The 27,688-nt window shown below is 47.3% G+C and overlaps 1 protein-coding gene across 4 annotated transcripts; it reads left to right on the forward strand.

Moving 5' to 3' along the window:
- Window positions 1–3,048: 3,048 nt before the first annotated feature.
- Window positions 3,049–25,782, forward strand: LOC128341863 (SRSF protein kinase 1-like). 4 transcript variants are annotated; one of them, XM_053288470.1, is made up of 12 exons: window positions 3,049–3,167; window positions 6,059–6,173; window positions 10,306–10,414; window positions 12,181–12,268; window positions 16,374–16,460; window positions 17,820–17,927; window positions 19,974–20,136; window positions 21,286–21,371; window positions 23,348–23,455; window positions 24,498–24,567; window positions 24,657–24,749; window positions 24,981–25,782. In XM_053288470.1, the coding sequence occupies exons 2-12, from the start codon at window positions 6,128–6,130 to the stop codon at window positions 25,163–25,165; spliced, it is 1,143 nt and encodes a 380-aa protein (XP_053144445.1). In that variant the 5' UTR covers window positions 3,049–3,167; window positions 6,059–6,127; the 3' UTR covers window positions 25,166–25,782. The 4 variants fall into 4 exon arrangements, with proteins under 4 accessions (XP_053144445.1, XP_053144446.1, XP_053144447.1 ...); XM_053288471.1 differs by lacking the exon at window positions 24,498–24,567; XM_053288472.1 differs by lacking the exon at window positions 23,348–23,455.
- The last annotated feature ends 1,906 nt before the right edge of the window (window positions 25,783–27,688 follow it).

Consider the following 27,688-nt stretch of genomic DNA (forward strand, 5'->3'; position numbering starts at 1 on the left):
GAGGTGGCGAACACAGGAAGCTGTCTTATCCCGAGTCAGGCCATTGGTCCATCTCGCTCAGTATTGTCTTCGCAGACCAGCAGTAGCTTCTCCAAGGTTGCAGACAGGAGTCCCTCTCAGCTCTATCTTGGAGATATTGCCAGGGAGGGAACTTGGAACCTTCTGCTCTTCCCAAAGTGGCTCCATCCCCTAAGGGGGATATCTTACTGTGCTCACACTTCTGGTCTCCCTTTCGTATGCAACCAGGGCGGACCTTGCTAAGCTAAGGGGACAAGTCGTGCTTGCTACAACAAGACCAGCTCTTTCCCCAGTGCCTGGATGAACCCATGTGACTGGGACTCCACCCACAGTCCCACGCCTCCATACCGGGAGAACTAGAGGAACCTGAGTCAACACTCCACCACAACCCAATCCAAGGATGCAGTCCTGCCTGACTGGGTCCCCTGAGGACCTACCAATATTGGCACAAGTCTTTCAGCATTGACAAAGTAGGGCAAGGTCCTTTAAGGCACAGGTCATTTCCTGGGGCAGGGGTGGGGCTAAGTCAGCATGCCTGGGTAGCCGTTCTGCAAGCCTGCAGTGTGTTCTGAGAAGCTACTGGAGCAGCATTTCATTTAATGTTGCCAAACCCAGCTCATGCAATTCCACTCGGTGCTAACAGAGATTTTGACTCCTGGCCTATTAGTAGAGTTCCTAGATCTCTGTCTTGGTGGAGATTCCAGCTCAGCCCAGAACACCTTAAAGAACATAAGAACAGCCCTGCTGGATCAGGCCCAAGGCCCATCTAGTCCAGCATCCTGTTTCACATAGTGGCCCACCAGATGCCTCTGGGGAGCCCACAGGCAAGAGGTGAGCTTCCTGCAACTGGCATTGAGTAGCATCTTACCTCTGAGGCTGGAGGTGGCCTATAGTCACTAGACTAGTAGCCATTGATAGACTTCCTCTATGAATCCTTAGCCCCTCCTAAAGCAATCCAAGCTAGTGGCCATCACTGCATCCTGTGGCAAAGAATTCCATAAACACCACTATGTGCTGTGTGAAAAATTACTTCCTTTTTTGCTCCTAAATTTCCTGGCTATCGGTTTCATGGGATGATACCCGGTTCTAGTGTGAGAGAGGAAGAAAGCACATGGATGCTGAGGGGGATCCATCACTGGAGGACTGTGGATCATATCAGCCATTTTCAAGAATATGGCTTGTTCTCTAGGTGATCATAGGAACACAGGAAGCTGCCATATACTGAATCAGACCATAGGTATTGTCTACACAGACTGGCAGTGGCTTCTCCAAGTCAGCAGGCAGGAATCTCAGCCCTATCTTGGAGATGCCTGGGAGGGGATTTGGAACCTAGAGGCTTTTTCCAAAGCGGCTCCATCCCCTGAGGGGAATATCTTGCAGCGCTCACACATCTAGTCTCCCATTCATATGTGACCAGGGCAGACCCTACTTAGCTAAGGGGACAAGCCATGCTTGCTACCACAAGACCAGCTCTCCTCTCCTATGATGGTTATGTGGATCTGCTGTGGTCAGAGCAGAGGCAGTATACTTCTGAATACTATTTGCTGGGAAGGGCAACAACAGCAGGGCAATGCTATTGTTTTCAAGCTCTCCTGGAGCTTTCCCAGACATCAGGCTTTACCATGGGTTTTCTGCAGGGCTTTACTGCGAGTCTGAAGTTGTCCCAAAAACCTGAAGCAAAAAGTGGATTTTTTTAAAAAACTCCAGATATAAATCAGGCTACATTCTAATGCAGGATGAAAACCCCTAATAGTTTGTGAAGTGCCCCCTGACAGCTTGCAGAGATTTGGGGTAAACTTGGCCAATATTATGTGAACACACAGCTCCATTCTGGAGGAGATGCAGACTAAAAGCCAGGTGTGGAAAACATCCTGGTGGGCTTTCCAGAGGCATCTGCCTAGCCACTGTGGGAATCAAGATTTTAGACTTAATTGGTTTTTGCGCTGATATTTTTATGTTCTCATCAATGCACCAGGCACTTGTTTTAAAAACAGAAATAAATAAAGCCCAAAGCATGTTCATGGTATTGGAGGGGGGTGGTTAGTAGGGGTATTGTTCACCCTAACTAACTGAGGGAAAAGGCACCTTTTCCAATAAAAGTGGTGATTGTCTTCTGTTTAGCAGCGAGAAAGCGACTGACCCTATCCAGCCCCAGCACAGCATCCCTCCAGTGGCTGTTGCTGGTGTCTGCCTTATGTTTCTTTTTAGCTTGTGAGCCCTTTGGGGACAGGGATCCATCTTATTTATCCCCCCCTTTGTAAACCACTTTGAGTGCTTTTGTTGAAAAGTGGTATATAAGTAATAGTAATAGTAGGGGTGTATCAGCACTGGACATGAGCCAGGTAACATTTTGCTGCACTGAAAGTAGTAAACATTGCCCCACAACACAAAAACCCACACTGGCTCCTGTAGGTAGGTATACCTGAATGCCCCCTGGGTGTTCACAAACCCAGTCACAGGCACCAGTAAAGTCAGCCTGGCTTGGCAGTGCCATTTTGTCATCAAAATTAATAGGTGGTGAGATTTGGTTCTTCACTTTCAGGCTTGGCAGGTCCTGAATTCCATCCCCAGTCACAATAACGAGCCCTTTGCCAGAGAGCTGAATGTATGTATTTGGTGGTGCATTGTGAGAGGTGAAGGAGACCAGTTGTCCAATGCAAAAGTTTGCATCTCCATCTCTGCAAGCTGTCCATGTTAGAGCTATAAATACACTCTCTGGAGATTCCAGGTTTGGCTGTGGGGGTGGAGAAGAGATGCAGCCAGGAAAGTATTAGAGAGCAAAGCAGGAAGCTGTTCCAACAGGTGCAGGAGAGGGTAAAACGAGACCTTCCCAGCTGCCCTGGGGCCCTGACCTGTTCCGAAGTTGGTACCGTGTTTCCAAAGACTACAGTCCTACGATCCAATCCCAAGTCTTTTTCCTTGCCACAGCTATGTGTTGGGGGGGTGGGGGCGGGGGGTGGTGCTGAGGTCAGGACTCCCCTCTCCAGCTACAGGGGCTAAAAAGGGAATCAGTGGGCACTCATTGGCTGACACTCCCGAGAGGAGCTCAGAAGCGTTGGCAGGTCTGCAGGCAGTGCTGCCTGCCTTGGGCTGCTTCTAGGCTGAATCCAGAATGAGCCGGGCTAGTTAAGTCCTGACACAAAGCAAAGGTAAGTTTGAGGCATTTGGCGGGGATGGTGTGCTCTGATGTAGCTTTTTATGAACTGCCGGAAGAAGAACGGTGCTTTCAGGATGGAGATCTTCAGGAGCCGACAGAGCTCCATCCAGGAGTTTGAGAGCAGCCTGGGTTCTGCTTTCTGAACCCCTAGATCTGTCTCCCACCCACCCACCCCCGGCACTATATCAGGCAGTAGGAAGATGCTGAAAGGCATCATCTCATACTGCCCCTCCTGTAGTCTACTAAAAGAAAACCACAGGGCTCTGTGGGCACCAGGAGTCGAAATCAACTTGACGGCACACTTTACCTTTTAGATCTGTCTTTGGCTAGTCAAGGAAACTGTCATGTTTTTATATAAAGGAGCATATACAAACTTGAGAGGAGAGCTGGTCTTGTGGTAGCAAGTATGACTTGTCCTCATAGCTAAGCAGGGTCTGTCCTGGTTGCATATAAATGGGAGACTTGATGTGTGAGCACTGTAAAATATTCCCCTCAGGGGATAAAGCTGCTCTGGGAAGAGCAGAAGGTTCCAAGCTCCCTCCCTGGCATCTCCAAAATAGGGCTGAGAGAGATTCCTGCCTGCAACTTGGAGAAGCCGCTGCCAGTCTGTGAAGACAATACTGAGCTAGATAGACCAGTGGTCTGACTCAGTATATGGCAGCTCCCTATGTTCCTAGCAGTGCAAATAGTCCCTTCTGGGAAGTGGCAGCCACAGGGGAACAACTTGCTACCTTCACTCATAGATGAAGACCATTCAGAAGAAGTTGATTTGATTGTGACGCATTGGGAGGAGCATAGGAAGCTGCTGCCTTCTACAGATTCAGACCCCTGGTCCATCTAGCTCAGCATGGTCCCCTCTGCGTGACTCCAGCAGTCCAGCATTTCAGGCAGAGGTCTTTCCCAGCCCTACCTGGAGTTGCCAGGGTTTTGTTGTTGTTGTTTACATTTTATATCTCACTCTTCCTCCAAGGAGCCCAGAGCAGTGTACTACATACTTAAGTTTCTCCTCACAACAACCCTGTGAAGTAGGTTAGGCTGAGAGAAAAGTGACTGGCTCAGAGTCACCCAGCAAGTCTCATGGCTGAATGGGGATTTGAACTCGGGTCTCCCCGGTCCTAGTCCAGCACTCTAACCACTACACCACGCTGGCTCTCTTGTTGAATCTGGGAACTTGTGCATGCAAAGCAGATGCTCTGCCCCTGAGCTACGTCGGCATCCGTTCATACTCCACTCTGGGCTGGAGACGCTCTGGGCCTCTGCCTTGCAAAGTCTGCACTGGACTCAAATGTTCCTGCCAGAAGGAATGTCTGGATTTACACGTCGTATCTGCATCATAGAGACTTCAGTAGTGGGAGGTATACAAATTTATTACATCCGAAGCCCCTGGTTTGTCTCTCGCGACTGGCACCCAGAATGCACGACGGCTCTAATGCGTGTGCCTCAGGCAAGACAGTCCCTCTCGGCCTCAGTCCTGCATCTACAATAAATACGGGGCTGATAATACTACTTGACTGAGTTGTATGGGAAAGGAGGACCATGGTCAACCCCTCCTGTATTCTACCAAAGAACACCACAGGGCCCTGTGGCTGCCAGGAGTCGACACCGACCCGACAGCACACTTTACCTTACTGAGGATTACAAGCCAATGTAAGTGAAACACTTTAAGCAACTTGGAAGCACAATGCAAATGGCAAGTGTAATTTAGAGTAAGTTGAATGTGCTGGTTTAGCCAGCTTTACCGACCATTCCAGCGGTGCAATTTGATGTTTGATGCAGACTGCACAGGGCTCAAGCTAAGGGTGCCTCGGTCAGGTCCACTAAGGACTCTGACATGTGTGGGCCGTGCCGTTTAAATATGGTGAACGTGCGAGAACAGCTTCTTCTTTCGACCTGTTGGAGAAGGCAATGTGAGCTCCCCCCACCGGAGGAGGCCAGGCCAGGCTTCCAGTGGGGATGCCTGGGCCCTTCCCTACAATCCTCTCTAATCCATCTGCAAATCCAAGTGAGGGCAGCCAGGAACCTGAGATTTCAGCCTGGCCTCTTTCCAGCTCTGTGCAGCATGGAGTGTCGCTAGCTTGGCTGCCCTGGCATGAAAATAACCAGAGCAAACCTATGAAGCAAGCCGTCTCTGGCCTGACCCTTTCTGAAATGCTAGGCATTCTGATCCCAGCCCATCTCCAGAATTCAAAGAAGCAGAGACATTAGGAGAGCAGGAAGGACAGCAGGAAGTCACCACAGATCGGGAAAGCATGTCCCCCCCATTCTGCTCAGGTTCCAAGGACAACAGAGTGGGGTGGCCAATCGTCCAAAGTGATCCTGAGTCATGATTATTTGGAGCAAACTGTTTAAAAATGCAGGTTGTGTTTGAGCGACATAAATCTCCGCTTCAGGCTGGTTGCTCAAGAAAAGGAACAAACAGTGTGTGCAGGTGGGGAGACTTCTGTTTAGCAGGTGAGGCCTGTCGCTGACTGAAGAAAGTCATTTTTCATAGATTACACTTACGGGAAAGTTCAAGAAATTAAATATATGTCATAGATCATTTTTTAATTAATGTGCTTGCAAAAGGGAAGTAAAAGAACAGTTTGAAATTTATAAGATTTCAGCTTCAAACATTCATTTCATTAAATAATGATGATAAACGGTAAATTTAAATCAAAGTAAATTTGAATCTGGGAAAGATTGTCTGCTTTTCTTGGATACGATGTCATTTTGGAATTACTGAGTGTTAAAAATCTGATTGAGTGTTAAAAATATGTTGGAAACGAGAACGGTTAAAATATGATGATTAGATTCAGAATTTCTTCTAAAAAACTACCCCAAACATTAAACCTCTATTAAGCTTATAACAAAGAAGTGATTGGAATAAAATACTTCTGCCCTTAGATGTAAAGCCATCTCTGCTTATGCTGAGCCACCTGCCCATCCTGAGACCCAGAGGGTTGTCCCTCTGCCATGGAAGCGTGTGAGTGGCAGGAAGAGGCCCCAGCGTCTTGTGCAGGTGAGCGACAGGTATGGTCAGAACAGGCCTTCTAACTCATTTTACTATATTTTCCTCCTCTTATTAAGTAGCTCAGGATCATGCACAAGATCCCTCCCTTTCATCCTCAAATCATCTTTATAAGGTAATTTAGGCGGAGAGGTGATAGCCCGATTCAGATGTTATGTTGTACGAGTGTATAGATGTATAGATGTATAGATGTCTGTATACTTGTACGTGTGTTTGTGTGAATGGTTGTACCTGTGTTATTTTAAAAGTGAACCCCTCAAATGCGTGGTCCAGATAGGAAGTGCACTTCTGTACCTGTCTTCAACATAATATGTGAATGACTATCCCTGTGTGCAGATCTGTACCTGTGTACACTGTACACGTGTTGTATGAGTGTTGAACATAATGTGTGAATGGGCCTATTTGTCATGATCTAGCTGGATCACCCCGCGGAGACCTCAAGGGACGGGTCTGAGACTGAGGTGCTCCTCAAGTCCACCCCGCTTGCAGGAGACCCCCTCCCCAGTTCCGCCCATCAGTGGAGGGCCCGACCGTCCTCCAGAGGATCATCCCAGAGAGCAATATCTCGACCCAGGGGGACCCCAAAGTGCCTGAGGAGGTGACTGAAGCAGACCCTCAGGCACAAGAACCCCCATGGGCTCCTCCTGAAGCCCCCTTCGGGCCAGAGGGGAGCCTAACCCCAGCATTGGAACCTCCTGCTCCTGCCTTCGAGTCCGTCCCCAAAGAGGTGCCCAGCCGATGCCAGCGGATATGGATGGAGTTGCAGCAAAGGAGAAGATGTGCCCAAGTGACCACTTGGCCAGCTGGCCTGCTCTCAAAGGGGGCTCCTTGGGAGGGAATAACCCACCCCAGCTGCGAACACATATGAACTGGCTGCCAGCTCTAGGCTCTGAGCCGTTATCCGCCTCATACAAGCAAGAGGCTCTTGCTGGAACAGCAGCTCACGACTGCCGAGTCGGGCCCCTTACAAGTCTCCCTGCCTCCTAGCCTTACAGCCTGGAAGCAGGGATGTGCACGGAACTGGGCGGGGGAAGTTTGAAGGCAGGGGGGTTGACTTTAAGGGTGAGGGAGGGTGCACTTACCCCTCCCTCTGCCTTCCTCCCACTGGCGCTCCATTTGCAAAGGGTCCATCGAGGAGGCAGTGTACCTCCCTGCCGCCCCCTAGCCTACTTGGTCCCTACATCACCGGAAGTATCCGATGCGCCGGCATGTGTCGGCGTGTGCATGCACATGTCGCACAACTGACACGTGCACGTGCCAATGTCTGCAGGCACATCGGGTACTTACGGTAATGTATTATTATTATTATTATTATTATTATTATTATTAATTCGATTTCTGTACCGCCCTTCCAAAAACAGCTCAGGGCGGTTTACAAAGAGAAATAAAACAAATAAGATGGCTCCCTGTCCCCAAAGGCTCACATTCTAAAAAGAAACATAAGATAGACACTATCAACAGTCACTGGAGGTACTGTGCTGGGGGTGGATAGGGCCAGTTACTCTCCCCCTGCTAAATAAAGAGAATCACCATGGTAAAAGGTGCCTCTTTGCCCAGTTAGCAGGGGTAGGGACCAAGGGGGCAATAGGTGGCAGGGAGATACGCTGCTGCCTCGACTGTCCCTTTGCAAATGGAGCACTGGTGGGAGGAAAGTGGCAGGAGGGGTAAGTGCACCCTCCCTCACCCTTAAAGTCAACTCCCCTGCCTTCGAACTGAAGGAACCACCGGTCGTTTGAAGGGCCTCCAAACTGGTTCCGTGCACATCCCGACCTGAAAGGCAGGCATCCTTACCACCTAATTCTCCCAGGACCTCTGGCCTGGCCTGTCCTTGCCCAGTGTTGTTGATATTGTTTCCAGGGAATTGGCAAACAACCCTGACTATGTTTGGGCTTGTGTGGGGGGCCAGTGAATCTAGAGGGAGCATCTCATTTCAGAATAAATTGGTGCAAAACTTTTGGTCTTGGTAATGACTGACTCCAACAGGGAGTTGGAGTTCAAAAATCGAATCAGGTTTATTTTAGAGTTTATGGGGTACAGGAAAGAAATCTTGATTAATAAGCAACATGGTTTTAACTAATAAAATTAACATGGCTAGCAATGTCAGTGGTACTAAATTGAAACTCACGAAGAGGCATTTTGGCTTGAGATCCGAATTAAGTCCACTCAAGGATGACCAGAGAAACAGTCTTAGAGAACAGCTTTGGACTTTAGAGCTAGAGAGCGGGAAAGAGGGGAGCAAGAGACTTAGGAGCAGAGATTAGTATACCTCACATCCAATACCGGTGGTGTGTTTGTACACTTGTTGCACAACCAATATCAAGAGACCTCTTTCCTTGACACGACTGGCACTATTCCTTGACACTATCTCCTTGACAAACTTGACCCTATTGGCTAATATCCTAACTAATGGTGGTCTTGTGGAACATTGCGCAGGCAAGTTCTGCTACATCTGGAGCTTGCATTCTAGACTAGTATTGCACTAGCGTAATGCTGTTGTTTTAGCTTAAGGCGATAGCACAAGGATGTTGCTCAAAGAAAGGAACATATGTTCAAGACTAGTCTTTGAGTGAGCAGAAGATGTGGACAAGTTACACAACATTTGTTGCACAACTTCATTGCTCAAACCAGTTCTGCATCGTCATTGCTCAAGACCGTCTCGCAGTGTCATTGCACAATTACTGTTGCACAATGCTCATTGCACAACCGTGTAGCACTTAGACCTTTGTCCCAGATAAGGTCTAAGGGCACATGATACAGCCACCTTGCTGAAGTTAAGCAGGTCTTGGTGTGGTCCATACTAGGATGGGAGACCCATGTTTGGCACCTTTGGGGATGGGGCCATAGCTCAGTGGCAGAGGATCTGCTCTGCATGCATAAGGTCCAAGGTTTAATCCCTGGCACCTCCAGGTACAGCTGGAAAGACTCTTGCCTGCAACCTTGGAGAAGCCACTACCAGTCACTGTGGGCAATACTGAGCTAGAAGGACCAATTGTCTGACTCCGTAAAAGGAAGTTTCCTGTGTTCCTATGTCTTCCTCTAGCAGCTGTGCAACATCACCACAATTCTGCACAGCTCCACAACTTTCTTGCACAAGCACAACTTTGTGATTGATCCAAGGTCAACCAGTAGCCTGTGTAGCTGAGTGGGGGGATTTTTACTTGCTAGCCAGATCAGCAAACTGACGAAGAGGGCATGTACAATGCCGCTTGGTCCAACTGGCTCAGCTGTTACCAAATGCACACCTGGAATCTGTGACTGGTATATTGTTTATCCTTTAATGCTGTTCTTTTAGTCTATTTCTAGATTAACAACAATGAAAAACAAAAAATGTGCACCAACAATCTCTCCTATCAGGGATGCCAGCCAGTTCTCAGTCTGAGAAAGCCAGCTGCTCCACCGAAGTCAGCTTCACCAGAAGGACACCCCTAACAATTCCCACTCCCAAGTTGAATCATTCATTAAAATAAACTGCTGCCACAAACGCTATTTGCAGTGCAGGCATTTTACGCTGTGCCTTCTGCATAGCTGCCCCGGCTCTTTTCGCCAGTTTAGGGGCCATATACACATATCTGTCCCTTTGTCTTTCCATCAACCATAGCCTATCTTACAGCTCAAGAAGAAAGCGACATATGTAACAAGTTATGTATAGAGTGCTGAGATTCTTTTTGGAAGCCTCATTGAGTTCAGTTCACCTGTTCCTCTCCAGGGTCTGGGGATGGGGGGAGGCATTTCTGTCAGTTTGCTGGAGAAGCCAGATGTAGGCAGCACTGATTGACTGGTGCTAGTGTCGTCATAATCAACTCCCTCCCTCACCAGAAGGACCATGTTGTGGTGGGGTAGGGGTATTGGGTGGAAACCTTTCATTTAGACTTTGTAAATGTTGCCCCTCCCTGGCCAGTTAGCTTCTCCTCCTGTGAGTCAGAGTCTCCGGGCTGCTTCCCAAAGCTGGGGGTCATGATACCAACCTAAACCTGCCCCTCAAATTGACATGCATATGGAGCGTCTGGTGCTACTGTTTAGCCTTGGGAAATGGATACAACTGGCATGACTTGCACTTTCAGAAACCAGCCCCTGGGTTGGCTCTTAGTAATGAGTCTGTTGATACTCCCCTCCCTTTACGCAGAAGGCTACTATCCAGTGAGGAAAGGAGAGATGTTCAGTGGCAGATACCACGTGGTGCAGAATCTGGGTTGTGGCTACTTCTCAACAGTCTGGCTTTGCCAGGATGTGGGGTGAGTAAACTTAAATGAAGAACTGTTGCTAACAGCAGAAACTGGCCATTGATGCTGTGGGATAAGTAGGAATATGTTCTGTTAGTGGATGAAGGCCCTGGAACCAGGGGCGTAGTGACTATTGAGCAAGGGGGACAGTTGGCCCCAGGTCCCAAGGCTCTGGGAGGCCCCCAAGGCTAACCCTCCCCCTTGGTCAGAGTATCCCCTTGCCCCCTCCCACACCCAGGCAGTGAGCAAAGCGCTCACCGGCTGCGAGTGTGAGGTATGTCCCTCTCCTCTCCAGCCAGCATGACACACTGCCTGGGGAAGGATGGACCCTCCTTTCCCCCCACCCCCGACCAGGCATTGGCCCCTCAGACATCGGTCACAAGGGGGCAGGGCCAGGAACCGGGCTGTCACAGCTCCGGCATAGTTTCATTTCCCCTGTCAGCGGTTGGTGGAATCAGGGAAAGGAGTTCCCTTTCAGCGATTCCACTAACTGCTGACAAGGGGGAAAGAACTATGCCAAGGCTGTGACAGCCCGTTTTTCTGCACTGGTCCCGCCGCCCTTGCATCTAACGTCAGACGCAGGGGCGTGGCTTGGGGCACGTGTGCGCTTCATGCGTGTGAAAGAACCCCCAGGGGGCAGGCGAGCCACCGGCCAGACTTTGTCCCCCAGACCCCACAATGCTCCCTACGCCCCTGACCGGCATCCTAACAGAGTGCTTGACTAAGGAGGTTTCACTCATTCAAAGTGGCTGTGCTAGGTCTGGCTCTTGCATTACAGATTGCACTAGCAGAAGCCTGTTTGCGCTTGTATAACAGGTGCGCTGCCTGTAGCACACCTCATGCTTTCAAAGGACCTTTTGCACAGTCGCAACAGTTTTGAAAATCCCCGTGCCTTCACGCAGCAACACGGTTTTCTTGTGCTGCTGTAATTTTGCACAAGCGCGCCATGAGTCAGGATGTCAGCCATGGAGGCTAGTCTCACAACTGCGCAGGAGCAAGCGAAGGGAGGCCAGCCCAGTTCCATGTGGTCATGTGCTGCAAGGGGAGTCACGTGGCTCTCGGCAGCAAACCTTCAAAAATACCCCTCTGGAGTGAGCACTCCATTAACCCGGTTTTTCTAATCTTGAGATGCTGCGGTGCGGCTCCACGGCAACTCACGAGGAGACCCCCACCCCCAACCGGGAGGCTCCATGAAGCCTCCTAGCCTCGGGGGACTCCCCAGAATGCCCCGCCCACTCGCACGGGGCACCCTGGGACTTCCAGGGGGGCCTCGATCCCTGCCACCCCTACCGACTCCGGAGCTAGTCATCGTGTGGGCAGCCCGTCTCTCTCTCTCTCTGCTCGTGTGCGGGGAGAGCCTGGTCAGGCTCTATGCACAGACCATTTTTGGACAGAAGAAAGCAGTGAATCACTTTCCCATTTTTGTTGAAGTTCACAGAGGAGCCATGCTTTCCTCCTAGTTGCTCAAAGCAGCCTACTTGGTTCTCTCTTCCGCCCCGCCCCGCCCCACCCCTCTTTATGCTCATAATGACCTTGGGAAATAGGCTGCATTGAGAGAGAGTGTCAGAGCAGAGGAGCATGGATTCCCCTCTCCATTTATCCTCACAACCCTCTTGTAAGGTAAGCTACAAGGTGAGAGAGGGTCTGAGGAAGCTTCCATAGCTGGGGGGTGCGGGTGGGGCGGGGCAGCTGCAAGGAAAATGGAAACCCGGTTCTGAACTCAGGGGAGTCTTTGATCCTGTTCCTGTGAACAACCTGTGGGTCTTGTTTTATTTCAGGAAGAAGAAGTGTGTGGCTGTGAAGGTGCCCAAGGGTGGGGAGGATTTTGCTGAGGCAGCCTTGGATGAAGTCATGCTCCTTCGTTATGTATGTAACTCTGAAACACACACACGGAGTTCAGGTTCACACACGTAATGGCAACATATATCATTCTGGCAGCCACCAGTTCCTGGCAAGCATGTGCCCCTGGCACCAATGTTGTTGTCTGCTGCTGCTACTACTACTACTACTACTACTATTTATATACAACCAAAGTTCTCAGAACAGTTTATATAGAAAATAAATAAATAAGATGAGCCAAAAAAATAAAAGACAGTGTGGTGCAGTGGTTACAGTGTTGGACTGGGACCAGGGAGACCCGAGTTCAACTCTCCATTCAGTCTTGAAACTCACTGGGTGACTCTGGGCCAGTCACATATCTCTCAGCCTAACCTACCTTACAGGATTGTTGTGAGGATAAACACAACCATGTACACTGCTCTGGGCTCCTTGGAGGATGAGCGGGATATATATGTGAAAATAAAATAAATTAAAAGATGGTTCCCTGTCCCAAAAGGGCTCAAATTCTAAAAGGTCCCTCAGCCACACTTCCCGCTGAGAACCTGACATCTGTAACCAACTTCAAATCTAGGTTCTCTTGGGTTTCCAGAGGGAAATGTGGTTGGGGAACCCCAGTGGTGGATTTGGACAACATACCAGGAACAGAGGCGTATCTAGGGAAAATAGCGCCTAGGGCAAGCACTGAAATTGCGCCCCCTGTCCAAACATCTGACACCCATCTTTCAGATAACTTTACCATAATATCAGCTCAAAAATACAAGTCAAGCTCATTAATCTTTTAATATTTCAAAAACTATTTAGCAGTGGACGTAGCCAGACCAAAAAATGCTGGAAAACTACAAATTTCCGTATGCTGCGGCTCATGAAATACCCAAATGCTATGTGGAGGTGTACTTGGAAAACTAAACAGAAGTGCCTGTCTAATTCTCTACTATGCATTGTAGCATCACCATTACATAAGTTTTAAAAATAAATGGAGAATTTGACTTTTCCCAGATACTCTGAAAATAATTAAAGGATATGCAGAGTAAACTGTGTCACTGCTTGGAATATATTCTAGTATTTCAGAAAGACAGTTAAAATGAGAGAAAGAGAGCAAGAAACTCCCAGTGGGCCTTAATACTAAGGATTTAACACTGATTCAAAGACAAACTCACCATTAATAGCCATATTATTAAGACATCACATTTAACTCACTTATCACAAGAAGCAAAGTAAGAGCAAATGAATACAATCCTAGGTCATAAGCTTCAGCTCAGTATTCACAAACCCTGATTCTCTGTACATAGTGCCAATCTAAATATGTGTACAGTGACATATTAATTTTTTAAAAATAGCTGTAGCCCCTTCAGGGGGCTTCCTAAAGGCTGTGGGGGGGGGGTGTCTGCAAAGGTTTCCCTTCCCCCCGCTGGCCTCTAGGGCCTTGCAGGGACCATTTGAGCATGTGCGGTGGCCATTAAAAAAAAAAAAAAATTAATGGCAGCTGAAAACAAAATGGCTGCCGTGCATGCTCAAATGGCCTCTGTGAGGCCTGGCATGGTCTAAGGCCTCACAGAGGCCATTTGAGCATGCGCGGTGGCTATTTTGTTTTCAGCAGCCATTTAAAAAAAATTAATTTTAAAAAATGGCGCCCCCCTTCAAGTGGCACCCAGGGCACATGCCCTGCCTGCCATACCCTAGATACGCCCCTGACCAGGAATGGAATTTGTGGTGCTCACTGGGAACACATACTTGCCAGGAGCCAGCTATGGGCAGAAACTTGCTTGCTGCTGTTATGTGTGAACCCACCCACCCCATCCCCGAGACGCTTCAAAAAGCAAGCTGGCTTATCTACAGTACTTTCATTAATGCAACTGTTTCCTCCCCTCCTGGTAGCAGTACCGTGTCTGCCTACAGGCAGGTTATGAATAAAAGTAAATTAAATGGATGCATATATTGGTTGCCTACCTTTCAGTCAAGGAACTGGCAGGCATAGATTCCAGATGGTCTTCCTTAGGTTACTGAGGAGGTCGCACATAGCAAGCATGCTCTGCATGTAGAAGGTCCCAGGTTCAATCCTTGGCATCTCAGCATAGCATCTCAGAGCCAGAGTAGTGTAGTAGTTAGAGTGCTGGACTAGGACCGGGGGGACCCGAGTTCAAATCCCCATTCAGCCATGATACTTGGTGGGTGACTTGCTGGGTGACTGGGTGGCCAGTCACTTCCCTCTCAGCCTAACCTACTTCACAGGGTTGTTGCGAGGAGAAACTTAAGTATGTAGTGCACTGCTCTGGGCTCCTTGGAGGAAGAGCAGAATATAAAATGTAATAATAATAATAATCTCCAGGTAGGGATGCAAAAGACTCATCTGACTCTTGAAATCTGCTGCCAGTCAGTGTAGACAATATTACTAAGCTCGATGAACCAATATCCTAACTCAGTATAAGGTAGCTTTCCTGTATTCAGACCTGTGTAGCTTCTGAATTGTCTAACATGGGGATTCCCAAATTTGGGTCCCCAGGTGTTATTGGACTACAACTTCCATCATCCCCCCATCAAGTTTGAGAACCCCTGGTCTAACGTGTAATTTGCATGTGTAACAAGAGAGACTAACTTGTCCTATTTCATTGAGACTTCCATTGAGTAATATAGTCAGGCTGTCAACTGGTAAAATTAGCTACCTGTAATAAGTTTAGGAAAGGGAGACACAGTTCTAACAACTGTTTTTTCAAAACCAGAAAAATTAGTTATTGGTGAAACAAGACACACGCTTCAGGTGCTATGTTTCACTTCAGCAGATGAGACAGTTATTTAGTTTGTTACAGTAACATTTGCATTATAGCTTTTTTCTTGTTGAAAATTATAAAATGCATTATTAAAAATTACTAAAATGCATTATTAAAAATTACTAAAATGCATTATTAAAAATTACTAAAATGCATTATTAAAAATAGAAGAAAGTGCAAGATTTTTAAAAATTAAAAAACAAGAACATGATTTTGGACACACACACTTCCCCCCTTTAGTTTCTTGTTTTCTTTTGCTTTACTTCCCCTCTCCCCTTTTCAGTACCTCTAACACTTACAAGATCATAGGCAACCATTCAGTATTAGGTATACCCAGTATATCAGTATGCTGATGCAGTGATAGAGGCAGTCTGCATTTGCTATATATTATTTGTTTGTATTTATTCATTCATTCATTCATTCATTCATTCATTCATTCATTCATTCATTCATTCGATTTCTATACCGCCCTTCCAAAAATGGCTCAGGGAAGTTTACAAAAAGAAACAATAAACAAATAAGATGGAACCCTGTCCCCAAAGGGCTCACAATCTGAAAAGAAACATAAGAGAGACACCAGCAACAGTCACTGGAGGGATGCTGTGTTGTGGGTGGACAAAGCCAGTTATTCTCCCCCTGCTAAATAAAAGAGAACCACCAAGTTAAAAGGTGCCTCTTTGCCAAGTTAGCAGGGGTTATATCAACCAGTCAGATACAGAGTCAGGGAAAAGTTAGCTAAGAGGGCACCCTACCCTCCAACCATTTTTCTGATAATCCCTTAACATAATGAGCACCTGGACTTGTGTCAAGTCAGTGTGGTGTAGTGCTTAGGGCTAAGAGAGATTGCTGCCTGCAACCTTGGAGAAGCCGCTGCCATTCTGTGTAGACAATCCTGAGCTAGATGGACCCTATGGTCTGACTCTCTATTTGGCAGCTTCCTATGTCCCTACAGTGTTGGACCGGACTGGGACCAGGGAGACCTGAGTTCAAATCCCCATTCAGTCTTGAAACTCACAGGAGATGCCAAAGACTGAATCTGGGACCTTCTGTGTGCAAAATCATGTGCTCTACCACTGAGCTACAGCCCCATCCTGACAGGTCGAGGGGTGGGTTCAGAGAATGGACTAAGGTCAGATGAGGGGTGACAGCAATGCTCATTAACCTCTCTATTGCTTGGATCAGACTGGGATGTCAGTGTAGACAATGCTGAACTAGATGAACCAAGGCTCTGATTCACTCTAAGGCAGCTTCCTATGTTCTTCTGTCCTAGGTTCAGACATAATTGGGCAACTCTTCTGATAACAAACCAAGTGAGAGTTGTTCAAGGCTTCCGATATAGGAAACTGACACAAGTCCTCTTTTCACAGGTGAACAGCAAGAGAAGGAAAGACCAAGCTGGAGATCACGTCATCCGCTTGCTGGATGATTTCAAAATGATTGGAGAAAATGGCTTCCATATCCTTTGGCTAGGCAAACATAGGCGACCAAGGCACATGAGCTGGGCATGGCACAGTGACTAGGGAAGGTTAGCTGTTTCCTGCAAAAATGGGATAGCCTCAGCTAGCTGGCCACTCCAGGGTATGGCTAGGATGGAAGCTGGGTCATGGGGAGCAAGCCAGTGAGTTGGCACCTGGGAACAGTAAATGGAGGGTTTGGGGTAGGTGAAGCAGTGGCTGAGGGCACACAGGCAGGCACACCCTTCCCTTCAGCTTGAGTGCCAAATCAGAGATTTGAGGAAAAAGTTCTCTGCAAGAACCACAAAAAGGTATGTCCCGGATTATGAGGCCCAGGTAGACTCTTCTACTTGTCTCCATCTGCTGTAGAGACAGCCAGGGAACCCGTGAAGGCTGAAGGATCTTCACAGGTGACTGGGGAGAAGACATCTCCCTAGGGACAGGGCACGTGACGGAGAAGAATAGAATCTCAGAATGCTAGAGTTGGAGGGGACTTCAGAGCTCTTCCAGTCCAACCCCCGCTGCTCAGTGCAGGAAACTGCGCCAGCATCACTGATTGTCCAGCCTCCGTTTGAAAACCTTCCGCCAAAGGCAGCCCACTGCTGCAGGAGGAAGAATAAGAATAATTAATAACCAATAATTAATTAATTAACTTGATTTGTTAGCCGCCCCATAACATTGTTCTCTGGGCAGCTCACAATGGAGGATTAAAATATACAATAAAAACAGATAACACATTAAATCATAACAGACCAAAAGAAAATACAAAATACCATAAGAAGCACCTTAAAAACTCATTTTAAAAATAGTTAAAAATCAGATCAGATCTGAAAACCAGAATGTAAAAGGCCTGGGTGAACAAAAAAGTTGTACCTGGCATCTTAAAGAACGAAGGGGTGAAGCCAGGCGGACCTCACTGGGGCGGCTATTCCATGTTCTACTGCCAAACAGCCCTTACAGTAGGCAAGCCCTCCTAATGCCTAAGAGAGAATGAAGGAATCGGCTTCCTTGTAATCTTAGCCCATTGGTTCCAGTCTTGGCCTCTGGAGCAACAATCAACCCACCACCCTGGCCTCTACAGGACAGCCCTTCAGATATCTGAAGGTGGCTACCATAGGTCCCCTTACGCTCCCCTTCTCCAGGCTAGACGTACCCAGCTCCTTCAACCGTTCCTCATAGAACCTGGTGACTTGCCCTGGTGTGGCCTTCGGTCCAATCTCTGGCATCTTCAGCTAGCAGATTGTAGGGGAAAGTGCTGGGAAACCAGCCCCCTCCACCGGCTCGAGGCCTTGAGGAGCTGCTGTTGGGGAGTCGTGAAGGCCCAACCTCCTCCGTTGGTGGATCCCTGACTCTGTTCCACATGTCTGCTTAGTGTTTGAGCTGCTGGGGCCTTCGCTGCAGGTGCTGCTCAGCAGCCAAGGGGCCCAGGGCCTCCCGCCCCCCTTTTTGAAGAAAGCGATGCAACAGGTGAGAGAGAGCCGAGATGCTGCCTGGCACTGGGGCCAATCCTACCACCACGGGCAGCACCGCAGCTGCCTTGGGTGACTTTCAGGAGCGCTGGGTAAAGGTCGTCTGGGGGCAGCTCGGAAACCGGGCCTTCTCTGCAGCTGCTCCTGGGCTCTGGAATGCACTCCTGGCAGAAATTCATTGTCTGGGCTCATTGTTGGCCTTCAAGGGAGCCCTAAAAACTTACTGGCTTGGCTTGGCCTTCCAAGGTTTTTAAATTGTTCTTAAATGGTTTTAATTGGTTTTAAACTGCCTTTAAATTTGTTTTTAGGTTGTCTTAAGCGGATTGTTTTAAATGGTGGTTTGTTTCTGTTCTTGGTTGTTGTACACCTCCCAGAGCCTGTGGATGGATAGGGCGGTGTAGAAATGTAATGCATAAAATACATAAATACAGCAGTGCAAGAGGCACCAACAGGCAAGCAAAGGTCACGCTTAGGCAAGCTTGTGGGACGTGACTCTTGAGAGGGAATGCCGGATGGGGAGGCAAAATCCAGCTCTCTCCAAAGCGAGGCGCTCAGGGATTTCTGGGGGTTGCCAGTTTTTGTTTACAAAACATTCTGATATCTATGGGTGGAACATGTTCAGAATTCCTTTGTCCCAGGATAAAATACACTTTTAAAAAAATGAAGAGGAAAGTTCTCTTGAAGATGTAAAGTGTCTTTCCTTTGTGAAGGGAATGCTTCCTCGCCTAGCCAGAGACTGTGCAGGTATGCTGTGGAATCCCGTGGCCCGGAATCTCATTTTCAGTTTGTCTCATTAGGCCATGGCCCCCAGATGCTGTGCTGCAGGGCTGCACAACGTTGGCCCTCCAGCAGTTGCTGGACTACAACTCCCATCATCCCTTGCCACAGTGGCCAAAGGCCAGGGATGATGGGAGTTGCAGTCTGGCAACAGCTGGAAGGCCAGTTGTGCAGCCCTGCTGTGCTGCCTGAGAGGCAACCTGTAGGTAAGGTGGTAGGTAGTAAGCTGGTTTAGCTGAGGGGAAGAAGAGGCCCAGGTTTTGGATGAGACACTGTCATGTCAGGCTGGCGCTGTGGTGGGCAGCTGTTCTTGAATCTGCACCTTAAGTATTTGAGGCCGAGATCTGAATGGAGCAAACATCAGGTACTGTTGACAGGAGAGGAGAGCTGGTCTTGTGGTAGCAAGCATGACTTGTCCCCTTAGCTAAGCAGGGTCTGCCCTGGTTGCATATGAATGGGAGACTTGATGTGTGAGCACTGCAAGATATTCCCCTCAGGGGATGAAGCTGCTCTGGGAAGAGGAGAAGGTTCCAAGCTCCCTCCCTGGCTTCTCCAAGATAGGGCTGAGAGAGATTCCTGCCTGCAGCCTTGGAGAAGCCACTGCCGGTCTGTGAAGACAATACTGAGCTAGATAGACCAATAGTCTGACTCAGTATATGGCAGCTTCCTATGTTCCTATGACCAGACAAAGGCGGCAGGCCAAGCTTCTTGTGTGGATACTAGACCTGACCAGTCCAAAGGCTTCATACTGCCTGCCAGTCACAGGAGACAACTATTCCCTTTGGTACGGTCTGGAGCATATTCCATCCATGGTTGCTTAGGAGACTAAGTTCCCCTGCAGTTTCTTATGCAAGCCCTTGAGTCACTTAACCCCCCCCCCAAGAGGCGTCTTGCCAAGTGCATCCTGCCACATGGTGCCAGCCCCTATGTGGTGGCACAGTGCACATGTGTTTGCATGGACCGTGCACAGCCTTCAGCAGGCAGGCATGTGTGCTGCACTACAAATATGGTCACCGGTCACTATGGGGACACTTTAGAGCACACACATGTGCCATGACAACGCCTGCATGTCCACAAGCTGCTCGGGGAGCATTTTTCTTGGTGTTACATCCTCAAACACGCGCAAGGATAACCTTGTGGCTGGCCAGTCAAATTCTGCTTTGGTGTCAGTCTTGGTGGTTGAAGCCAGTAAAAGAGCTCCTCAGCTACCTTGTGCCTGATCTCTGCGGTATGTGCCATTGACTGTCAGTCACTCTGGTTCACGCAGGTACTCAAAGGGTTGTATTTCCTGCACAAGGAGTGTCGTATCATCCACGCGGACATTAAACCTGAGAATATTCTGCTGCATGTCACTGAAGCAAGTCTGCAGACCCTTCTGCACAACATGGTTTCCCTGGATTACAGCACAGGCGTCGAACCAAAGAGGCCAGGTATAGTGAGCAGGAGGAAGTGTTTGCGTGCAAAATGAGAGCATCTCTCCCCAGGAATCTCATGGTCCCTTTTTGGTCATTTTAGCCCATGAGTCAATGTGCTGCAGTGACTAGAGCTTTGGATTTGGATGTGGAGAACTAACAGGGTCACGCCTCTCAGTCCTCATCTACAGATTTCACTGGGTGGCCTCAGGTATATCTCTTTCTCAGGGTCATGGTGAGGCTAAAAAGCTGCTCTGAGCTCCTTGGAGGAAGATTGGGAAGCAGTACCTTACATTCCCCTGGTGCATTCTTTCCCTTGGTGGACTCTGCCTACTAAACTGACCCTCAGGGACGAGATTACGATTTTGCATGCAAATATCTATTATTTAAACAATTTGATTATTGCAAGATATCGTCGTCATCATCATCATTGCAAGTAGGTCAAATTAAGAGGAGAATAAAATTGCACCCAGAATAAAATCCAGCCAGCCAAGTGCATATAGAAAGTCCATATTTTTACCTTTTATATTCTACCTTTCTTCCATCATGGAACGTAAGGTAGCTTGGAGGAGGGTTCTCAAATGGTCTCCCATCCAAGCACTGGCCAGACCCAGACTTGCTTAACTTCAGGAAGGCGACTATGTTATGTACCTTCAGACCATGCCCTGGGAGAGGCATATGTTTATATATATAGTTTAAAGTGTACTTTGCCTGCAATTTAGAGTATTTGTTATAATAAACTTTGTTCTTCATTTTTGTGTAGCTGAATTTCAATCCCTAAAATCTCCAGTTAATTTGTTTTTATTAATGTATTCAAACGGATGAATTCCCAAGGAGCTTAGATTAGCATACATAGTTCTCCACCATGCCTTTATCCTCGCAACAGCCTTATGCGATAGGTTAGCCTGAGAGATGATGACTGGGTCAAGGTCACCAAGTAAGATTCATGGCTGAGTAAGGATTTCAACCCAGGTTTTCCAGGTCCTAGGCCTGTTCACTACACTGGCTCTCTATTCAAGGCTGTTAGGTAGCAGGGATAGGGGAAAATCTCTGAGACCATAGGGAGCTGCTACAAGTTAGACCAGTTAACTCTGGGTTTAAAAAGTTAGGGGTTTCTGCCACCTGGCAAGCTCCAGTGCTTCTTTCCTTACATTTCTTTCCTTCCAGGGGGCGACATGGCTGCTCTCCTGGATTGTTGCAACCTCATGAAAATGGGAGTGAAAATTGCTGACCTCGGAAGTGCCTGCTGGACTGTGAGTCTATCCCAACACTGGCCCTTATGAGCAGCTTTCTTGCTTGCTCTTTCCTGTCCCTGCCATTGACAGCTCTCAGTACAGAGAGACCTCCTTTCATATGTCCTAGAGAAAGCATAATGGGGAGCATTGCCAATCTGGCTGGAGCAAGCATGAATTGTCCCCTCTGCTAAGCAGAGTTTACCCTGGTTTGCATTTGCAAAGGTGACTACCAGAGTTATCTCTAAAAAATGTTCATCAATGTGTGGAATGAGTTTTGTTCTGGGCGGCAGTATCAAGGCAGTGTATGCACAGAGTGGGGCCTTCCTGATTCAACCAGAGTGGGATCTACAATTAACTGAGTGGATATATTAAAAATAAAGCTTGTGTGCGCACACACTGGTGCACATCTTAGAGGACACACTGGTGAGCAGATGTCACAGCATGATCTGCTTTGTTCCCATTAGCGAATGGCACAAATGCAGGCCCCATTCCTTGGTGTGCTTTTACCTCTAGTCGACTGAGTTGAGGAGGAGGCAGCAGCAGCAGCACACTGCGGGCAAGGCAGGGAGGAGGACAGAAGACCAGTAGAAGCCGCTAGTTCAGCATCGTATTACCCAGAGTGACCAACCAGATACCTCCAGGAAGCTCACAAGCAAGGCAGGACAATAACAGCTGTTGCTGGCTACCAACCAACTGGTATTCCATGACTGGTATTCAGTGACATGCAGGGCTTTGGAACGTGCTCCCTGCTGAAATAAGAGCATTTCCTTCTCTGTTAGCTTTTAGGAGGACCCTGAGGACATACATATTTCCCCAGGCTTTTATCCAAAATCTGATTTTTAGATTTTAATGTGTTTTTAATCTGTTGTGATTTTTATCTGTTTTGTGAATTTTAAATGTTTTATATTTTATATATATTATGTTTTAATCCGTACACCGCCTAGAGATTTCTATATTAGGCAGTATAGAAATTCATTAAACAAACAAATATAAATATAGCCATCATGGCTAGGAGCCATTGATAGATCTATCCTCCATGACTGTGTCTAGTTTCCAAACTATCTGTGCTAGTGGCCATCGCCACATCTTACATTAGCCAGTTCCATGAATCAAACGATGTGCTGTCTGTGTCAAGAAGTGCAATACTCCCTTTTCTCTCTCTTGAATCAACTGCCAGCCAGATGACCCTAAATTGTAGTGCAGTATTATGCAAGAGGAAGAGAAGCTCTTTTCTGTCCACTTTCTCCACACCATGTCCCAAATACTTTAGCCTTTCCTTGTAGGTGTCGTGATGACCCCAGATCCAGGACCCTGCCCACACACACTTGAGGGACAAGGCAGAGAGTTCAGGGCAGGAGACAGGCTGGGAACAATCCACTTCCCAGATGACCCTTTGTCTGTCCCCCTACCCACCCACTCACCCCAGGACAGAGAACCAGGGGAGCCTGAACCAGCATCCTCACCTTGATCCGAGGATGGAGCCCTGGTTTCATCCCCTGAGAAATTCCCTGAAGACCTGCTGGCTGTAGCAGAGGCCTCCCCACCAGAGCTTGAGGAATCTGGCAAGGCCCCTTTAAGGATCAGGGCCTTTCCAAAGAAAAACGTGGAGCTAATTCACCCTGCCTCCGCAGCAGGCATAAGAAAGAGGAGTCTGCTGCTAGATTTAGCTGGATTTCGTCTTGTTATTCTGCTTAGTTCTAGGGCTGAGGTTCTTGCTCTTGCCCAGTTTGGAGCTGTCTGTGGTCTGGTATGCTTGTAGAGACCCTGGCTCAGCCTGGAACAGGATAGTAGGGAAGATGCTGAAATCTCCTAATCATGTTGCATACTATTTGACTATCCCATCACCAAGCTTGTAGGCCCTCCTGCTCCTGTCCCCCCCATTTCCTGTGACACTTGTGGCATACTTGCCACAACTAGCTGCTTGTGGCACACATTTAAAGGCATATGTGAGGATGCACCCTCAGTTTATCCATTGTTGCTTTCTTCTGTTCCAGTACAAGCCCTTCTCCAAGAAGATCCAAACCCAGCCCTACAGAGCCCTGGAGGTCCTCCTTGGTCTAGATTACAGTACCCCAGCTGATATCTGGAGCACAGCATGCTTGGTAGGAACATAGTCCGCTAGCAGTTGCATTGAGAACAGAAATGCTGATGCTTGGTTTTGGAATCCCAACAGTCTGTTTACAGTTGAACCTAGGAGATAAGAACTGTCTGCCAGCCAGATTAATATGCTCGTGTAGCCTTGCTCTCGCCATCATTTCCAGATATAGGGCTGTAATTCTAGACATGCATATCTGCCAAATTTTGAAAATAAACAGAAGGGGTGGATTTAGTCTGCTGCCCCTGAACCTGATGTCTCCACTCTTTTGCCCCATTATGAAGACAAACAAGAAAACGAGAATAGATATCTTAATACTTACATTCATATTCGTTCTGCCCAAATTGCTAAGCGTATGCTACAAGCAAAAGCATTTAGCATAATTCATATTGGTATGTTTCAAGGCTGAAGAACAGATTAAAGCATTCTACATTGTAAACTTTCAAATAGATATCTTTGCTTAGCTTACTGATAAAGGACCTAATTGAGAAATGAATGCTAAACTTAAGCAGCAAGATATCTAGAAAGACTAGATAGCTCCAGTGAGTCTAAAGTATTGTGAGGTCTGTTTGGAAGATCTTAGATCTGAGCTATCTAACTGATTTAGTGAGACTATCATATCACATTTTAAAACAAGCTGCAGTATTTTATTTTATTATTATTTTTTTAAATTTTTTTATTCAAAACATTTCTATACCACCCCAAACCTGCATCTCTGGGCAGTTTACAATTAAAATAATTTAAAACATCAAATCACTTAACAATTAAAATCATTTAAAACAATAAAAAAATTTAAAACATTTAAAACAAAGTATTTTCTGGATTTGTCAGGGAACTGAGCCATGCTTTAATCTGATATAGCAAAGCTAAGCCCTTGATTGTACCATTGCTTATAGTGGGAACTCTCTCTCTCTCTCTCTCTCTCTCTCTCTCTCTCTCACACACACACACACACACACACACACACACGCATTTTTGTGATTCCTGCATGGCATGTGGTATCTGAACTGGCCCATAGCTGACTGACTCAAGACTCATTCATGTTGCAGGCTTTTGAGCTAGCAACTGGAAAGCGTCTGTTTGAACCCCAGGCTGGACAGTGTTTTTCCAGAGATGATGGTAGGTCAAAAAATCTGCATTGTCTTTTGTGACTCCATTGAAGGAGAGGTCTTTAACAATAAAATCTGATGGCATGCCACCCATTTCAGATCATGTGGCTCGGATCATTGAACTCCTGGGTAAAATCCCACCCAAAATGGATTTGTTCTGGAAACAGGCATCACCTTTCTTCAGAAGACAAGGTGAGAATGTGGCTGTAGGTGGGGGCAGTCAGTCACTCCCTCCCACTTCTAAATGCAGAGGGTTGCATGATGTACTCTCCTTACCACGTTCCATTCCGTATCCAAGTCCAATAATATATGTTGTCCTTGCCTGGTGTGATTATGGAAGTACAAATATGCAAAGTCTTGCAGTCAGGAGGAATTTAACAGGTTTCCAGACAACGATGTGTCATTTTCTGTTTCATTTGGCAGGTGCTCTCCTGCGGATGTCCTGGATTTCCTCCTATGACCTCTATCACACCCTCACTGATAAATACAGCTGGCCAAAGCACCAAGCAGCTGCCTTGGCCAGTTTTCTCCTGCCTATGTTGGAATATGCACCAGAAAAAAGGGCAACAGCTGAAAAATGCCTTCAGCATCCCTGGCTCAATACCTAGTAATCAGCTTAGCCTGGTCCTACTGGTCTCTGCCAAAACCAACTGTGACTGAGAAGGGGAACATGTACTCATGATGGAATCTTAGTCCCTGCGGGATGGGGCTACAACACAATTCTGAACTGCTCCTCACAAGAGCCAGAGTGGTGTTTACATTCGGGTTATGTCTCTTCTTATCCAGTTCCTCGCGGTTTCTTTCCACGAGTATCATATAATGTGAAGACAGATGTAATATAAAAAGAAAGCATGGAGTGAGCTCAGCTTCCTCCTGGCTTCACAACTAATGTGTATACCAGCAAATTGAAACCTGGATCAGCTGACATTCTTGCTCCTCACCCCTCACCCCCCCATCCTGCAAGTGGATTGTCAACCCTAACAGAAAACATTTAAGCACTGCATAAATTTATCTATTCATTCAGCTCCTTATATTTTTAAAAGAATTTATTGTGAGGGTAAAACTGTTCCAGAGATTGTGGACAAAGTTTCTTAGCCAATCAGTAGGCTTGTACACCAAATTGAAAGAGTGATTGATTCCGATGTGATGATGCAAGCCCATATCGGGGCATCAGAAACAATTCCAATGAAAAATGTCCCCGAAATCAAAAATAGGTTGGACAATGCATTGCAGCAAATCTATCTGAGAATTGAGAGGGGGCTTATCTTTACTGAAAATCCAGTGTTGCCTGAAGAAAGCCTTTTCCTGCTGTGTCATTTTCCTGCTGCATTACTTGGGGGGGAGGGGGGGGACTATGCCCTGTAACTACAGGGCATGGCTGCCCCCCAGAGGTGCACCTAGGGAATTTTTGAGCCTGGACCTAAAGGCTTTTGGAGGCCACCCCACGACCCCACTGCAAGTGAAGCATCATCCCCCTACACACATATGCGCGTGCACACACGCACACACCTTGATGACACACACAGTATTTTTAAACACATGGGTTCCTGAAGGCATGAATAGCAACGGAACTCACAAGCATGTAAGAATATAAAGCAGGTATATTTATGAAAATATGCATTAGCAGAAACATTTCAACACACAACTTCACATGTCTGTGAACCGCCCTGAGCTATTTTGTAAGGGCGGTCTAAAAATCGAACAAACAAACAAACAAACTTGACACATTATGTAAGATGTATTTTATAGAACTGTGTTGCTGTGTATGTTATTGCTTGTAAGCTGCCCTGAGTCCTATGGGAGTAGGGCGACATATAAATCTAACTAAATAAAATAAATTCCCATCCCATCTATTTCTTTCCCCACTTCCCACTCTATCTCTAAAGCAGAGATCATGATCAGTGCCCGGCACAGGTCACAGTCACACTCAGCTGCCCGACACAGCACAGGCTGGTGGCGTGGCAACCACACCACCTGGGACAAATTAAAGAGGACTTGGGGGTCCCCTGCCCTGGTGCCAGGGACTATTAAGACGTGCTAAGGCCCTAAGCTAAGTAAAGCTTGAGGCCCCATAGCATTGTGGGGGAAATGCTAACAAAAAGGATAATAAAAATAGATTTTTTTTAACCTTTTTCATATATATTTGGCCAAGAGGCAATGAAAAACTAATAATCTAAGAAAAATAGTTGTCTTGCAATAAGCCTATTTGCATTAGAAATACTTTTAACTGAAAATACCTTATGATTTCTTCAAATAATGAAAAAAATGAAAAATTCAGAGACGCTAATGAACAAAAACACAAGAACACTTAACACAATGCAGCATTACTAAATTGAACAAGCAATGGGGTGGGCTGTCCCTGGGCCCATGAGGCCCCTCCCTCACTTCCTGGGAAATAGCCCGCTCTTTGCTCTCTCCTTCCCTGACTCAGTGGCAAGCTGCTGGCTCCTGATCAGAGTGCAGGGAGTCTATGATATTATTTGCATAGGAGTGAGAGAACAGGGCATGCCAAGAATGCTTCCTGCCCCCAAGTCTATATATTGTGCAGCAGAGACATCAGGTGCGGGTGGGAGGAGGAGGAGCCAAGGGGCCCCATGGGCCATCTGCACTTCTTCCCCCAGGACCCACTTCAACCTTGCTATGTCCCTGATACACATAATGTCAATGTTGTACTTATCAAAATGTATGTATGGTAATTGCATTGTTTTATTCATGCAATGGCCCGGTTCATATGTCCCTTCACCTCCAGTTTCCAATCCTGAATGTCCGAACCTGGGGAAATAGAGTTTGTGCAGGGAAGCAACCCGCATTTTCCCTCAACAAATTCCACTCTGAACCTTCAGGTAGTTGGAGTTTCACCACTGCAAACTCCGTATCTGCAATGCCAGTGTTATGCATGAATGCTGGCACCACCGTTTGGGCCTCATGGAGCCAGAGTTGAGGGAGGAAGCTCCTCCCTCATTCTGCCCTGATTGGCCGTGCAGGCTGTCTTTCTGTGACGAGCGCCCACACAGCCTGTACCCCCACCTCTTTGCAGTCTCGCTGACTGCAGGGAGACACTCTCCTCAAAGTCTGAAAGTGTATGTGGGGGGGGCATGGAACTGTGTGTCCATAGGACCTGCAGTTCCGTG

This window comes from Hemicordylus capensis, chromosome 2, assembly GCF_027244095.1.
Source record: "Hemicordylus capensis ecotype Gifberg chromosome 2, rHemCap1.1.pri, whole genome shotgun sequence".
Classification (NCBI taxonomy): Eukaryota; Metazoa; Chordata; class Lepidosauria; order Squamata; family Cordylidae; genus Hemicordylus; species Hemicordylus capensis.

Coding starts and splice junctions, on each gene's coding strand:
- LOC128341863 (XM_053288470.1), top strand. CDS start 6,128: ATGGAAGCGTGTGAGTGGCAGGAAGAGGCCCCAGCGTCTTGTGCAG. Junction 21,372..23,347: donor TCGGAAGTGCCTGCTGGACT/GTGAGTCTATCC, acceptor CTTCTGTTCCAG/TACAAGCCCTTCTCCAAGAA. Junction 24,568..24,656: donor GTGTTTTTCCAGAGATGATG/GTAGGTCAAAAA, acceptor CACCCATTTCAG/ATCATGTGGCTCGGATCATT.